The sequence below is a fragment of the Periophthalmus magnuspinnatus genome, chromosome 13 (assembly GCF_009829125.3).
Source record: "Periophthalmus magnuspinnatus isolate fPerMag1 chromosome 13, fPerMag1.2.pri, whole genome shotgun sequence".
Lineage (NCBI taxonomy): Eukaryota > Metazoa > Chordata > Actinopteri > Gobiiformes > Gobiidae > Periophthalmus > Periophthalmus magnuspinnatus.
The window spans coordinates 26,519,898-26,536,471 of NC_047138.1; the positions used below are offsets into that span (position 1 = coordinate 26,519,898).

The window sequence follows — 16,574 nt, forward strand, 5'->3', positions numbered from 1 at the left end:
TATTTTCAGGTCACTATGTTGGACCAAATTTGATGTATCAGACTTGTATTATATGGAGATGGAATTATAATGTAGGCTAGTGCAGATATTCCAATGGCCCGAAGCGTTACTGGTTTGAATATGTGTGATACTGTATTTAGCTTTTCCCTTTTGTTTCTAAAAATACCCCATTGTGGCTATTTTAAGGTTCTGAGGGCTGACCGAGTTCGTTGATAAACAGATGAATACGGAGTGCCCCCTTGTGGTGTTTAGGATGAATAACTTTTAAAAACCAAAAAAGGGAAAGCGCCTAGTTTGTCCCTCACGACGCTCCGTCACGGACAGCAAAATGGCAGCTCCCTTGTTGGTGAGTTAACCTTATTTAAACGATGAAAATAACATGTATTTATGAAGATTTGATTCTTACTATTAATTAATTCATTTAAAATAAGTAGTGACTAGCCATCCGTGCTGTGAAGTCTCTCATTTCTGTCTCAGATGCTGCTAGTCCGTGGTGCATGGCTAACTTGTTTATTGCTCTTTCAGTCAGACATGTTACTATTTTTATTTTTGTTATTTTTTTTATTTTTTTGTATAATTTCAATACCACTTTTTTTATTAATTCGTATCTGGATGTTTTTATGAGAATCCTCTAGCTGTTAGCCTCACCGTCTATACCAATGTATACACCAGCTTTATTATTTTTATTTATATTTTATTTTATGTATTATTATTATTATTATTATTTTTATTTTTATTTTTTTATTTTTTAACCAGAAACAATTAAAGATGCACTATGTAACTTTTCTGGTAGAGTCTGCAACCTTCTTGACTCCATAGAGGTATTGCTTAGCCTGGTAAGTTCCACAGTATTGCATTTAAGCTATCTATTTCTATGGTAATAAGCAGGTGACAAGCCCAGGCAAAGTTAGGTTGGTCTGACCTAACTTTGCGGTGGTGAGCCAAGGTGTTTTTTTTTTAGCAATGGGTGGTTTTCAGATTCTAGAATGTGATGATATCATACTCCCAGATGCAAGATAGATACATTTAATGCCATATTGGAGATTTCAGGAAAAGCAATAGAAAAGTTACATAACATCTTTAATGGGTAACACTGCTCCTCCTAGTGTCAAGATACTAAGAAGTACATTTTCAATACCAATGCAATGCCGATTCCAATACCACAATGATAATAAAAAACTCTTTTTATTTAGATAATGCAATTTTCAACAGTAAACCATAGTATTTTCTTTGATATTATCATGTGGCCTTATATCTGTGCAATCTCTCAGTCATCCAGGTAGGTTCCATAGTGTTCCACAGGCGTATGCTTGTCTATGTGGTGTTATACTTGTTCTGATACAGCTCAAGATCATTCTAAAGCTATATAGGAACTGTTCATTTCTGTCTGTGAATGTGTTTTTTAGTAGCGATGCCTGCTCAAATTTAGCATTTAGTATTGATTAGTATCTAACTTTTGATACTTTTGACAACCGTAGTTCCTTCTTATCTGTGTTTGTCTCCAGTCATTGTCCAGATGTTGCAGGCATCCTGTTCTTCTTCTCTCGAGATGCCTTTTGAGTTCAAGCACTGTGTCCAAAGCTCCGCTTCACACCCGCCTCCTTCTGTACCTCACCAAACGCTTCTACGATGTGGAGGCGCTACTCACATGGACATCCATGTTCAAAAAGAGAGGAGTCCGCAAGAAAAATGCGTAAGAAATAATACTGCAAATTATGACAACTGTGATAGTGTGTCATAGCTGTGGTTGGGTTTAGAAACACTCTGTCAACTAAAGGCATGTCCTGCTGATCCAGTAGTCCACTAACAGGGGAACTTGGCAAAAACTAAACTGCACTTACAAGACTACACCTGCACGGGAGTTCATGCAAAATCAAGTATTTAGGCATGAAAAATACTAGTAAACCATGTGTTTATATAAAGACAGATTAAACTGCTGAATTATAACTTTAATCTGCCTTTTTACATGTTAATACCCAAAACTATCAAATCTTCAGCCAACTCACTCAATAACTTCTCTTTTCTGCTTTTGTTCATATAAATCCATACTATCTAAATATAATGATTAGTTGCCTTAATACAAACCTTGGTCAACGAAGACAGAATCAACTAAATATGCATTAAATTACTTAATAGAATACTGATTAACACATAGAGCAGCAATAAACCCTGTATTAATATTCTAAACTTACCAAAGGCTTAACCACAAAACCACAAATAGAAAAGCAAGGGCGACAGATGTGGGCAGTACTATACTGGTGAGCAATGACTTATTGATATTATCAAAAAAGTGACATTTCAAAATATATAAGTAGACGGTCTCCCACACAGTTCATGCTTTGCCCAGAATGTTCTTCACTATAGTAGTATACTTCTATATCAATCTCCATGGAGACAAGCAACTGACCTCCACCAAGCCTTACAGGTCAGATCTGTGGAGAAGCACACAGTTTTCATGGTATGTTTAAGCAATTGAAACACCTGTATTTGCAAGATAGATTATTCATTGTGATACTGTGTAATATTCTAGGTGAAGCACTATTTTTTTAAAGACAAGAAGGTGGCAGACGCATCACCAGAAAAGTTACATGGTGCATCTTTAATTTCAAGTAACCCACAGCGCAGATGGATTTGTACTAATATTTGCTAGGCAAAAATATCTGAACTACTTACTCATATCTATACTTACTGAATATCATTATTGCAATACATTTGGCTTATTGCCAGATAGGACCATATTGCGTTTCCTGGTACAGAGATGACAAGATCAATGTATTATTTGTGTTGCTCTTGTGATAAATAATTCTCTTTTCATTTCATTGTATTTCATCATTTGCAGTATTATTGTCTGTGCTATTTTAAGCTGGGTTTGCCCTTCTCTGACATTTTCCCATTGCCTTTTGCAGTTACTATGGTTACACTGGAAGTTTTCATGGACCACATGTTGCAGCTGCATATTTTATCCTAAATCTAAAAGGAGGATTTAGGTAAGTATCAAAGTTTGCTTGTTTTTTGTTGTTGTTGTTATGCTAATTCATGATTTTACCATTGTTTTAAGGTACACTTTGTAACTTTTCTGGTGGAGGCATAGTCACTTTCTTTTTTCCATGTAGATGCTATTGCTTTAACTGGAAAGAACCGCACTATGGTATTAACATTATATGTAACAATAACGTGTGAATGTAGTTTCTGTTAGACTATATAGAGGAGTTTCAATATAGGGACAACATTTTAAAATATATATAATAGTATCAAGTCTTGTTTTGGAAAAGTTACATCAGAGTGTTTTTCTCATTAGCCACCTTTATTTTTTATTTTATTTATTTATTATTTAGTTATTTGAAGTAGATTAATGAACAGAAGAAGTCAATATACATGTATCCAGTATACTTAATATTTTTCATATTTACGCTCAAAAAGAAGTGGGAAAAAGAAAGGTTTTTTACGTTTAAGTATATGTATTTATACAAGGAGAGCCCAATGAGAGCACTCAGACTCTTCTTTTTATGGCTGCCCTGTTCAAATACAGAAAAATACAAATGAAACGAATAAGTATATAAGTCCATTTAAAACATTAAAAACAGATGCAAGTGTGAGTATAAGTCAGGGGTGGACAAACTACAGCCCGGGGGCCACATATGGCCCATTTTTCTTATTTAATCTGGCCCGCCGAGCATGACCAAATTATGGCGCAGCTACATCAACCTTGTATTACTCTCTTATTCTCTCATTAGCTCTTTTGCAAAAATGTGTTTATCAAAGAAAAGAAAAGTGGATAGTGAGCGCTGAGTGTGTAATACAGAGTAGACAACAAAATATTTTTTCACCGAAGTCTGATCAAAATACCAAGGTAAGTTTTTTGCTGGCATTAGCAAAATTAGCAAAAGCTAGCAAGCCTTTTTCTGAAGGCGAGTTTTTAAAAGAATGCATTTGGAAAACAATTTGTACAATGAACCTCACATAGTCATGCTTTGCTACATGTTACAGGCCAAATCTCTAATGTAATATATACATATATATATATCCTGGCCTGGCCCCTCTGTCAGATTTTAGAACCCATTGTGGCCCGTGTCTTAAAAACTTTACCCACCCCTGGTATAAGTGCTTGTTACCAGATCATTAAATTGCGTTTGTGGCACCAAAATATATACATTTACTTGTCCTTGAAATATATTCCATTTTTGTGAAGCAAAATAAGCTGTTGCATTAATTTATTGCACAATTTGTACAATTAACTTCAAATGCATCTTGACTTTATCAGATATCGTGGCCGCTCAGACTGGTTCCATGCGGAAAAGTTCGATTGGGACTTCATTAATCACAAAGACTGCCCTCTAGAGGAGATAGACTTGAGCTACACAGTGATCAACTGTGATGGACTTGGAAATTTCGGTAGCAAATATTTATTTACTAATACTATTTTGTTTTAAATGATCTATGCAGTTTTATTAATTACCTTTTTTACCTTTTACAGATGAGGAGAAATCATTGCGGACTCTCTCTTTAAAGGCGTGTCCTGAAGTTGACGATTGGTTTCTATCCAGACTTCATGTTTTTCAAGATTCTTTAGAGGAATTGGACATCTCTCAGTGTCCAAGGATCACAATAGGAGGATTAGCCGCTCTCAGAAATCTCAAGTATGACAACTGTTCACTATTAATACTCCTTGTTACAATTAATCTATTATAGGTCCATTGCTTTTGGTACATAAATAATTGTGTTATAAAAAAGCACTCTTTATTGGGGAAATCGTGAACTCAGCCAATGTTATAATTATGCATAGTTATTAAAAATGCTCACATCAACCATCTATCCATTTTCTTACGCTTATCTGGGTCGGGGTCATAGGGGCAGGGGCGCAGCCGTTCAAGTGGAACTCCCAGACTTCCCCTCACCCCAGACACTTCCTCCAGCTACCCTGCTGGGACTCCAGAGTATTCCCAGGCCAGCTGAGAGACATAGTCCCTCCACCATGCCCTGGGTTTCCCGCGGGACCTCCTCCCGGGTCATTTAGTACATAAATATTTGTCTTATTAAAAAAACTCTTTAATGGGGAAATCATGAAATCAGCCAATGCTATAATAATGCATAATTATCAAAAAGGCTCACATCAGCATTAACTCAAGTTTATTACATACAAGTCATTCAACTTTTTAGTAGACTCCCACAACTACTTACAGTACTGTGGGAATGTTTTACTCAGGTTCGAAATAGCTAAGAATCCAATATGTAATGTTAAAAGGGAATGTTTAAAATGGAACTAAAAGGAAAGTATATTTTTGCTAGGATTAGATCAGAGTTTTAGATCAGCTGAATCCCATAGTACTTCATTAAAGAGATCATGGACTATTATTACATATTACCAGATTTATTAATATGAAATAAGTTTACCGGTAATTTGTTTTTTATAGAGAATGTTTATTCTTGAACTAAAAGAAGATCAAGTTTAAGTCAAGTCTATCTGATTGCAAGCTTGGGCTAAAATGTTTGCTATTAAAATCAAACATATACATTATACCCATCTTATTTTTCAGCCTTTAAAGCTGTCAATAGACCTCTTCAGACTTCCACAGCACTATGCAATATATTTCCCAAAACCATTGCACTTGTTATCATGCAAATCTAATGCATTTTTGTATGTTTTTAGGGGGTTGAAGCGGTTAGATGTGTCTTCACTTCCTCGCATTGCTAACCCTGGGTTGGTGGTCATTCTGCTCGAGGAGATGTTGCCAAAGTGCCACGTAATAGCCGACGGATATGAATTTGATGCTCCACCAAAAGAGGAAGAAAGTGGCCACAGGGAGGAGATGCATAGGTAGGGAAAGGGGAAATACAAGAAGAGATAGTGACTGTATTGATACACAAAATTAAGATGCCAAAGAGTGCATGACTACATACTATTTATAATTATGTCCAACTAATAAATAAATTAACAGATAATTGGCGTAGTAGATAAGTGGAAAAGCCAGAGACAACCAAAATCCAGATGCAATAAATGTGGAATATACTAAATCAACACTATATTATCACAGATGCACATCTTTGTATTTGCTCAATATCAGGTCAAAGTCAGTAGTATAATTCAAAGTGAGCATTATTATAAACAAAGTATGCATACAGTGAGCTCTGAACGTGTATAACATTTTGTGCGTGTTTGTGTATTTACGAGAGACATACGAGAGACATTTTAAATTAAATATGTAAATATGATAGCAATTGTGATATTCTAAACTGTAACTATGAATAAATGTGTTATTCAAATATACGTTTTTGCTTGTTTGTTTAATAAATTATAATAGTTTCCATAGTAAGTGTCTGGCTATGTATCTGTAATCTTGAAGAGTGTGAAATCTTCTTTGAGCCATAATCCATTGTGAGCCTGGAGTATACTGTTGCTGTGTCAAGACTGTTGTTGCTAAAACAACGCAAAAAAAAAGGAACAACTTATGCTTTGGTATGTATTTCATTTATTTAAATGTGTAGGCCTACTGAATATATAATAACCAAGTGAGCATTTTTACAAAATGGTCTGAAGCCATAGATTATAATTAAAAAATGTATTTCCAAAGAAAAAACTTTTGTAACGTTTAGAATTCCCAAGTATCAGTTTTCAGATAATCATCTTTATCATTATTTTAGCTCTATTATCATATTTTTAAAGAACTGTAGTGAATTTTTAAATGGTAAAACAGACTTAGGAACCAAATTTTTGTGTGAACTAGGTCGCGACAACGCTCCGGACGTTTTTTTCTGACGGACCACAACACCACCGATCAGCTGAGCGCTTGTGCTTGTGTATGTGGATTATTTGTTAATAAAAAAAAAAAAAAATCAAAAACCCTCCAAAAACAGCATTAATATCCCCCGGACTCTTGTGATTTAAGGGTCCTATAGACGAATAAATGTCTGATGCACAAGGTAAAATTTTTGTCCCGTTTAAATTTAGACCATTTTCATAATTTGGTTTTCATTCCTAGCGCTGTCACGTTAGCCTCGCTGCTAATCATAGTTTTTGTAAGATTTGACATACATTTACTTATTCAAATTTGCGCTTCTAGAGCCCTCTAAAAGTAAAGAAGAGGAGGAGGGAGACCAACCACAAGAAGAGGTAAATTAAATAGAAAATTATATTGTAGTACAGTTATTTTGAGACAGCATTTTTTAGTGGGCGGGGTTTGTTGAGTTGGCCTTTAAACACTTCAGGCAAAACAACTTGGCAGACGGAATGGGGTGACAAGGATTGATTAAGATTAGATTGAAATCAGAATTTTATTAACTATTAAAAAATAAGGGAAGGGAGGGAGAAGGGAGCTGTCTGGTTACTTGCATATGAAACCTGCATTAAATGTACAAAAATATGTGACTGCTGATCAAATTCTTATTTTTGTAGGAAGACTCAGAGGACGACAGCAGTGAGGAGGAGGCACCTGGAGAAAGTTAGTTACAAAATAGTAAATACAGAACATTTTCACACAAATTGTTTTATATTTATATAAAGTACAACTGTTTTTGTTGTTTTTTTTAGTGGAATTCCTGCGTAACCTCTTCTCCAGCGCCTTGGGCCTCGGGTCAGGTACTGGAGAGAAAGTCCTGGATGAGTTAACGCTAGATGGAGTGGCAAAATACATGCTGAGTGGAAAATGTAAGCTTTCATTTAATACTTACATTTAATACTTATTGCATTTTTGATTACTGTTGTTTCCAAAAGTGCTCATTTTAAACTTATTTTCATGGTTTAGGTAAAAATATTATTTGCATGGTTGGAGCAGGAATATCCACATGTAAGTATAAGTACCGTATATCTTTTCTTTTACCTAATTGATTTGAATAATTGTTCATATTGTTGTTGTTTCTTTGTTGACAGCGGCTGGAATTCCTGATTTCCGTTCTCCAGGAACAGGATTGTACGCCAATCTGCAGAAATACAACCTGCCTTACCCAGAAGCAATTTTCCAGATTGACTATTTTAAGGTTTGGCTGAAGTGTTTGACAAGTGCAGTACATTTGTTTATTCTTTAAATAAATTTGACACTTTTTATTTTTATATTTTTAGCAACATCCAGAACCATTTTTTGCTTTGGCCAGAGAGCTGTATCCCGGACAGTTTAAGGTACATCAATTATTTATAACTTTTTAACTATAAAGGTTCTGGAAAATAAATGTTCTAACTTTACTTTGTTCATCCATTTGACAACAGCCAACCATCTGCCACTACTTCATGAAGCTGCTCAAGGACAAAGGACTTTTAAAGCGCTGCTACACACAGGTAACTACTTTTGCCTATCTGCACTACATTTTCACACAGTACCTTTTAATGCATTTTATTGAACATGTTTTTTTCTCATAGAACATAGACACATTGGAACGTGTGGCTGGTCTGGAGGGAGATGACCTGATTGAGGCCCATGGCACTTTCTACACATCGCACTGTGTGAGCTTCTGCTGTCGGAAAGAATACAACCTTGACTGGATGAAAGGTGGGATACGGAGGTCACATTTTCCACTTAAAATGCTAATTATAATTATTACAGGTGCAGCTTTCATGATCTTATTTTTCTTATAGAGAAAATCTTCGCAGATGACATTCCCAAATGTGAAAAGTGCAACAGTTTAGTGAAGCCAGGTCAGTTTTATGCTCATGTTTTCATTCAAATGAAGTTACTTGCAACTTTTATGGTAAAGCTAGTCCACCAACTACCTGTCTCCATGGAGATGGTATTGCTTTGCCCAGAATACTCCACATTATGGCATTAAACATCTCTGTCTCTGTTTTTATGGAGACTGAGTGGTGATGCTAAACTCTGCTCACAGTAAGAATTTGATATTTAATAAAATACCTGTATTGAATAAAGTTTAACACCATACAAAAGCAGGTGGCCCACCCTCCACCAGAAAAGTTACATGTTTCACCTTTAAAATGGATTATAACTATTGTGTTCCCTGCAATAATATGTTTTCCTTCTTTTTTTAGATATTGTCTTCTTTGGAGAGAATCTGCCTGTCCGGTTCTTCACCTCTATGAAGATGGTAGTCATTTATACACTCTAATGATTTTTTAAATTAATTTGAGTCCTAATAACATCTTTTCATCAGGACTTTCCTCGTTGTGATCTTTTAATTGTCATGGGAACATCTCTGCAAGTGCAGCCATTCGCAAGTCTAGTCAGCAAGTAATGTTATATTTGTATCTGCACTATATTTATAGTTGGTTGTTTACTTCTTGATTTACTTGATTTGTTGACATTCACATTTTGTTTTTCTTTTCCTATATCCAGAGTTTCAAGAAACTGCCCCAGATTGCTCATTAACATGGAGAAAACAGGCCAGGTAAACCTAATTGCATTCTTGAACATCTGTTATTTATCTTTTTTAAAAGCCTCATAAGTTATAATATATTTTAATATTTCTACTGCAGATGGATCCCATGTTAGGAATGCTTGGTTTTGGAGGAGGAATGGATTTTGATACTGATAAAGCTTACAGGTAAAACATAACTAATATTAACTTATGTTTATTTTAATATTGGAAAACTAACTACTTGTTGTTAATAATCTAACTGCATTCTGGAGTATTGTGATTATAATGGAGTTAAAGAAAGTACTTATTACTGGGACATGCCAATAGTATTGTGTCATCTGTAAATCTGAACTCATACCCTCATTGTGTAAGACATTAATGGTGGTTATGACAGAAAGAGCAATTAATGTAATGATTGGTACATCACCATATATCTGTGACCCCTTATGACAAAAGAAGCTGTAAGCTAAGTAAGTATTTTCTGTTGTGTTTCTTCCAGAGATGTAGCTCATATCAGCACCTGTGATGACGGCTGTCTGGCTCTAGCAGATCTGCTCGGGTGGAAGGTGAGATCATATGTTCTTTCACAAATACTTACAGATGTTAAAACAAACCAAAATAATTTAACATCTACAAATCCATATTTATCTCAATATTAAAAAAAAAAAATGTCCTCAGACTTGAGAGACTTTTTATTGTATTACCCGTATATCTATGCAACTTTTCTGGTGAAGTGAACTTCTCTCTATAGAGATGTTGTTGCCTTACCTGTAATGCTACACAGTGTGACATTACTCATAGATTTCTCCATTTAGACAAGCGTATGCCATACTCTGAAACATTTCAGTACAAAGCAATAACATCTCCACAGTAGACAAATATGTATTTGACGTTAGCAAGCAACCAAGCAAAGTATATTTATATAGCCACTTTTATAGACAAGAAAGTTAGACATTTCTTTAAAGTTAAAATACAGAAGTTATGTATTTTCCAAGAAAATATAACACATTATTACTATAGGCTACATATGGCAGTAATAGCAGCCCCTGAAATTGCTGTAAATTGACCAAGTAAGAGAGTTGTGAGTTGAGTACAGACACAGTTGTGTTGTTACACATCTTGACTTGAGACAAGGGAGTTTCTAAAGCACACTGAAAACTATTTATAATTTTCCTGTGTTAAACTGTTGCTGTGGCAAAAGTCTTCACTATGAAAAGATGTGTGCAGAAATGTCTTATTTAAGGCCTTGAGACTATGAAGAGCTTGATGATAAATCTAGCTAAAAACTATTCATTGGCAATTGGTTATTTTATTGATTCACTTCTCTCACAATTTTCTCTAAATAATCACAGAATTTCGGTTCAACAATAAAACATGATTAAAGCCTAGGTAGGTCATTTAGCCAAAAGATAAACAAATAATGCTTTTATTTGAGTCTTTCTTCATTTTGGTTGTGTTTATTGCACTGACAAAACTTACTGTGAGCAGGCTTTTGATTTCCATGTAGTTATGTGTTACCTCCAGAAAGTTACGTACTTGACCTTTAAGTGCATAGAATAATACACTTAGCACTTTAGAACTTGTGCAATACACTTAGCACTTTAGAACTCATGCAATACACTTAGCACTTTATGTGCAATACACTTAGCACTTTAGAACTCATGCAATACACTTAGCACTTTAGAACTCGTGCAATACACTTAGCACTTTAGGACTTGTGCAATACACACAGCACTTTAGGACTTGTGCAATACACACAGCACTTTAAAAGTTGTAGTAACCCTCCTGAGTTTATGTTTTTGACTTGGCTTCTGTCCTGCCCTGTATGTATTTGACTGTATTTTTTGTATGTGGTGTTTTATGTTAAATGTGACCATCAACCTGTCCAGGGACAACAGATGGAAACTAGCCTGTGGCTAAAATCTGGCATATTTACATATGTATCTTATGTTCATTAATATGCACTGTCCCTTTTCTAAATAAATAAATACATAAAATAAATAAAATATAAGTGAAAAAAGATATATCAAAATAAATATTACAAATATCTCTCTACATGTCCAAATATTGAAAAAGAAAATCCCCCTGTGTTGCATTCCCAATGTCTTGCTCTCTTAAAACTATTTTTGTTTTGCATAATGTCAAAATACAATTCTCTACTCATTTTTCCCACTTAAATTGTCTATTTTCGAATACATGCTGTCGTAGTTAGAGTCATCAACTTTTATTTTATGTTTTCTTAATGTGGTTTTAATGTGATATTGTTTTGTTCTTTTAGGCCGAGTTGGAGGAGCTGGTGAAGAAGGAGCATGCCCGGATTGACGGTGACGACAAGCGGAAAACAGAGAGTGAGAGCAAAGGGGCCAGTGCCAGTGCAAAGGCAAGCCCCACCCCAGAAACTAAAAAGGAAGAATAGTTAAAAACAAATACATAATAATTTTACTTTATCGGAGTGATTTTAGTCCTACTGGAGACATGTATTTCATATTCATTATTGGGCATGCAGATGGGTCTCGTTATGCCAGGCAGGTTTTTTAGGCCCGAGCCCCTACAGGGCGTAGGGCCTATTGCTTCCGCAACGATGAGTGCGAAGCACTCATCGTTGCAGACTGTCTTCACGAAGTTGCGCGCGAAGCGCGCAACTTCGTGGCAGCACCGCGACCTTGCACAGACTCCTGTGTCCTAGCAACCCATGCCGTAGGCATGGGTTTTCATATTTGTTGTTGCTAGCATGTCAGCGTCAACATCGAGTCAATGGGCGAAGCCCATTGACTCGATGTTGACGCTGACATGCGTTAACAGGAGTCAATAGGAGGAGTCGTCCCCCATCGCCCCCTGCACAGACTCCTGTGTCCTAGCAACCCATGCCGTAGGCATGGGACATACATATTTGTTCTTGCTAGCATGTCAGCGTCAACATTGAGTCAATGGGCGAAGCCCATTGACTCAATGTTGACGCTGACGCAGCGCGAAGCGCTCATGTCCCCAAACACACTCCTGACATCGAGCCCTATCCAAGCCCCCATGCCGCAGGCATGGGCCATACTTATAACTGCTAAAATGAATGGAAGTCAATGGGAGGTCAATGGCGGACCCCGACGTCATGGCGAATGACGAGCGCGTCAGCGCTCGTCATTCGCCATTGACCCCACGGTGACGTGGGAAAAGTCAAGAGCTTTCAAAAAACGTATAATATGTCATTCTAATGTTATCGGATATATTGTTTTTGCTAAAAATATTATTATTTTTTTTTTTTTTTTTTTTTATTCTTTCTTCTGCACTTTTAGCAGGAATTTGACCCCCTGAACATTTTCAAAAACTCACCAAATTTTGCCCAAAATTCAGGTCTGGCGAAAAATTTATTTTTTTATGGGGTGCATCATTGGGCATAAAAAAATGGCGCGACAGCGCCCCCTGCAAAAGTCAAAATACATTGCGTCAATGGGAGACGTCCCGACGTCAACTTTGCCGTAGAGCCACGAAATTCGGTACACGCATTCTTCAAGTGATGCCAAACAAAAAATGTTATTATGGCCACGCCCTCTGACGCACCGGAAGTCGGCCATCTTGGATTGAAAATTCCAAAATGCCGAGTCAGCGTTTTCGCTGACCTCGCATTTTCGTCAACTCCTCTGAAGGCGCTTCACCTGCAGGGCTGAAATTCACTGTACATCATCTAGACAAGTGGGGCATCAAAAGTTATCCAATTTATGATGATCCCTTTTGCGGTTTCCGTGCGGCGAAGCCGCAAATTTCCATCGGAATTTTTGCAATTTTCAAAAGTCAAAATTTGCTCCCGTTTGCGCATGCAAAGTCTGATTTGGCTCAAATTCGAATCAGTTGTAAAACTTTTGGGCCTAAAGCTACTCATTATGATAGAAACTAAATTGGCGCGATAGCGCCCCCTACAGAACATCTAATACATTTGTATGGAAGGCTGAAAATTTAGTTTTCCCAAATGTTACCAAATTTGACACAAAGTTCCTTTGGGTCATCCCAATCAATAAAGCCAATCAGACCTATGTCGTCTTTTGCACCGTGTTGCCATGGCGATGCGCCAAACTGCCAATGTTATCCTAATGGGAAACCTCCCAATTTTTCCCATTCATGGGAAAAATATTAGTTTCATGGAATAATGTGAAATTTGGCACCATGACTCTTCATGTCATCCTGATTAAAAAAGTCAATCAGACCCATGTCATATTTTTCACTGGGTTGCCATGGCGATGCGCGAGAGCGCCCATGTTATCCTAATGGGAAAATTTCCAAATTGTCGTCCATTTCAAAGTCTTATAACGACTTATTACCGTCAAAGACGGACATAAAATTTGGCACAGTGATTCTTCAGGTCGTCCCCGACAAAAAAGTCCAGGGGGCCAAGTTTGTATTTTGCACGGTGTTGCCATGGCGATGCCTGGAAAAACCCAAATTTAGCCATTTTGTGCATCAGCACTTCCAGTGTGTTTTGACTTGTTTGGTGACAAGTGCAGCCCAAAGCCGCAATAAAAAAGGGACAAGTGGCGCGTCAGCGCCACCCACAAGGAGTGCGGGGCCGGCCTAGTGCGAAGCACGGCCCGCGAGGGCCGTTCGATGCCGCTTGCGGCTTTAATTTTTTTTTTTTTCCATAAGAGCACTTTATTAATTTTGCTAATTAACATTCGCATTTGCATTTGACCAAATTGTATGGGTCAGATTGATCTTTTGTGTTGTGCAGAAGAACACAACTTGTCCCTGATTACACTACCATAAATTCACTAAGATTTGTATTATTTCTCCATTATAATTATCCATATGTTTTTTGCATAGACATTACTATGCATCCATACAGTCATAGCATTATAATTATGTCTACAATGACCCTAGGAAATAAGGAAATAAAGGTGGAGGCAATACATTTTCTTCAAGTCAATGCATTTGCAAATTATTCTTTCTATATTTTTAAATTGTAAAACCTTTCAACTATTATATTAACTTAATTTTTTAAGCATTATCACATTTTCTAATTGAGTTCTTCGTCTATACTACGTTTTGCTGTGGAAGTAAAGGAGCTAATAAACGGTTGTGCAAGGAAATATCACTGTGTTAAAAAAACAAGAAAATAGATTGATCTTCATAACTCATGCAATAAATGTATGTTTTTAATGCATATAACCTTTTGTTTGTTTATCATTTTTTATCAATACATTTAAACATCAGGCATAGAATTACAAGTACGTCATAACATCACCACTATTCCTTCCTTGGACTCATTTTATGGCAGGTCAGTAGCACCCCACGATCTACAGTTTTGGGTACTCTTGAAAATGTAGTTGTCAGATGTAGCCATTGGTTTTCACATGCACACCAAGATCTGATTTCTAGAGGTTTAAAATTACTTAGTAGGAATGTAAGCTGCGCAATATGATACAGGTAATTAGAGCGACCATGATTACAAAGAATTGAGAACATTTAGTATTTTAGTATAGATTTTTTGTGGGGATGTGTTAGTTTATCAATGGATTTTACATTTCATTTTAAGTCAAGGCAAGAGAAGTTTATTTGTATAGCACAATTTATAAACCATGTAAGTGAAAGTGCTTTACAGAATAAGAAAGACATCACAATACAAACAAATCAAACAAATCAAAACATAAATAATCATCAAAGAGATTGCACAGCTAAACTGAATCATTTTGAGCCTGATTTAATCATTGTCAAAGTAGAGGCTTGTGTCATCTTCAGAAAGACTGTTCCAGGTTTTAGCTGCATAAAACTGAAATGCTGATTCCCTAAAGAGTGCGAGATAGTTCATATGGCACTAAAATGGGCAGATGTAGTTGGTGCTAGGCCTTAAATGCAGAGCTGCCTTAAAGTCTATTCTGTGAGACATAGGAATCTAGTGCAGAGACCTGAGCACAAGAGTTATGTCTTCATACTTCCTGGTTCTAGTCAGGACCTGAGCAGCAGTGTTTTGGATGTACTGAATCTTTTAGCTAAAAAAAAATCTATACTACAATCCTAATAATGCACAGATTTTGAGTGTGCATGTAACCACAGCAATTGTTTTCATTGCATGGCCAGTAAACATCAGATGGAACTAGTATCAGCAGAGAACCCAATAGTTTGATCTGATTCTTGGTGTGTATTTACATTTTCAAAAGGCATAAATAATCTGACACCTGGGGATGTGTCCGTTTATCAATGGATTTTAGACTGTTGCATTTGTAAGACAAAGTACAAGTCATTTTAAAATAACTCCATATTTAACATTTGGTTTTAATTTTTGTCCTTGCCACATTAGTTTTCTCTTATTGCATAATTTCTCTTGAGTAAACCTGCCTGGGTGTGAACAGTCAGAATGAAATCAGGTCACTGTCATAAGATGTAACTGTTCACATGACAACAATCAGATACCCCTAGAAATCAGATAAGGATCAGATTTTTGGTGTGAGCATAAACATAAACACTGTGTCTTACCACATGCTAATTCTTTACTTGTGAGGTCATGTGGTAATACAGGAAGTGCTCTACTGTGTTTTTAAATTCCCTACACCTTCACTAGAATCATTTCGATTATTTAAGCCCTAGAATTGCCACTCTGTACTGAACAAAAGGTAAAATGACTAAATCACATCACAAGGTAGAACAGAGCATTTTGATCTTTGGAGATGTAATAAAGGGTTACTCAAACATATGTGAATGAAACACAAACACAACTCCAGGTATGTTTTTGATGATGGAACACTGTTGTAACATGGCTTAAGGTTCATAAGAGTCAGTTCTGTGTAATATAGGACCTTTAAACATGTCCATGACAACACACCATAAACAGTGACCAACTTTGGTGATAATAAGTATTAAAGTACCAGATCAATGCAAATTGCACTCTGCTCAAAGCCCACACTTTAACCTGAGCTGCTTACCACTTTCATTTTCTTTAGAGAACAGTAAAGCTAGAAGAGAGTGTTTCATGCATTGACTTGTGTTGCTGGTGAAAGATGACCACTTACCAACACCTCTTGCAGTGGTTTCCGTCAAACATTTGAAAGTCCAAAAAACCCATGTAAGAAATTACAAGCTCACAGTTTTATATGATGCATTGATATAATGAAAATAAAGGGAGACTATTCAGGCAAAACTCATTTTCTTCAGTTCTTAGTTTTTTGGTTAGTTTGGTCTCTTTGCATATAAACTTTAATGTGGAAACAACAATATTATCCACTCTGCTCTGAAAGATGTCCAAGTCTAATTTATTCAAGTTTTAACTCCAAAAGATTAGGTGAAATTTTAAATTTTCA

The 16,574-nt window shown here is 36.3% G+C and overlaps 2 protein-coding genes across 2 annotated transcripts; both read left to right on the plus strand.

Annotated features, from left to right (window-relative positions):
* Positions 1-287: 287 nt before the first annotated feature.
* Positions 288-6,258, plus strand: dmac2 (distal membrane arm assembly component 2). Its single transcript, XM_033977300.2, has 6 exons — positions 288-346; positions 1,506-1,693; positions 2,907-2,987; positions 4,262-4,392; positions 4,475-4,637; positions 5,648-6,258. Exons 1-6 carry the CDS (start codon positions 329-331, stop codon positions 5,817-5,819), a joined length of 753 nt encoding a protein of 250 aa, XP_033833191.1. The 5' UTR covers positions 288-328; the 3' UTR covers positions 5,820-6,258.
* A 497-nt stretch (positions 6,259-6,755) lies between these two features.
* sirt2 (sirtuin 2 (silent mating type information regulation 2, homolog) 2 (S. cerevisiae)) lies at positions 6,756-11,769 on the plus strand. Its single transcript, XM_033977292.2, has 16 exons — positions 6,756-6,918; positions 7,059-7,108; positions 7,391-7,436; positions 7,526-7,642; positions 7,740-7,781; positions 7,865-7,971; positions 8,054-8,110; positions 8,198-8,266; positions 8,348-8,477; positions 8,564-8,623; positions 8,972-9,027; positions 9,094-9,170; positions 9,276-9,327; positions 9,416-9,483; positions 9,797-9,863; positions 11,576-11,769. The coding sequence occupies exons 1-16, from the start codon at positions 6,903-6,905 to the stop codon at positions 11,711-11,713; spliced, it is 1,152 nt and encodes a 383-aa protein (XP_033833183.1). The 5' UTR covers positions 6,756-6,902; the 3' UTR covers positions 11,714-11,769.
* Positions 11,770-16,574: the final 4,805 nt, after the last annotated feature.

What these genes read in the sequence shown, in the direction of transcription:
- sirt2 (XM_033977292.2), top strand. An exon ending in CAACCTTGACTGGATGAAAG is followed by an intron (nt 8,478 to 8,563) that starts GTGGGATACGGA and finishes TTTTTCTTATAG; the next exon opens with AGAAAATCTTCGCAGATGAC. An exon ending in GATACTGATAAAGCTTACAG is followed by an intron (nt 9,484 to 9,796) that starts GTAAAACATAAC and finishes TGTTTCTTCCAG; the next exon opens with AGATGTAGCTCATATCAGCA.
- dmac2 (XM_033977300.2), top strand. An exon ending in AATCTAAAAGGAGGATTTAG is followed by an intron (nt 2,988 to 4,261) that starts GTAAGTATCAAA and finishes TGACTTTATCAG; the next exon opens with ATATCGTGGCCGCTCAGACT. An exon ending in GCCGCTCTCAGAAATCTCAA is followed by an intron (nt 4,638 to 5,647) that starts GTATGACAACTG and finishes GTATGTTTTTAG; the next exon opens with GGGGTTGAAGCGGTTAGATG.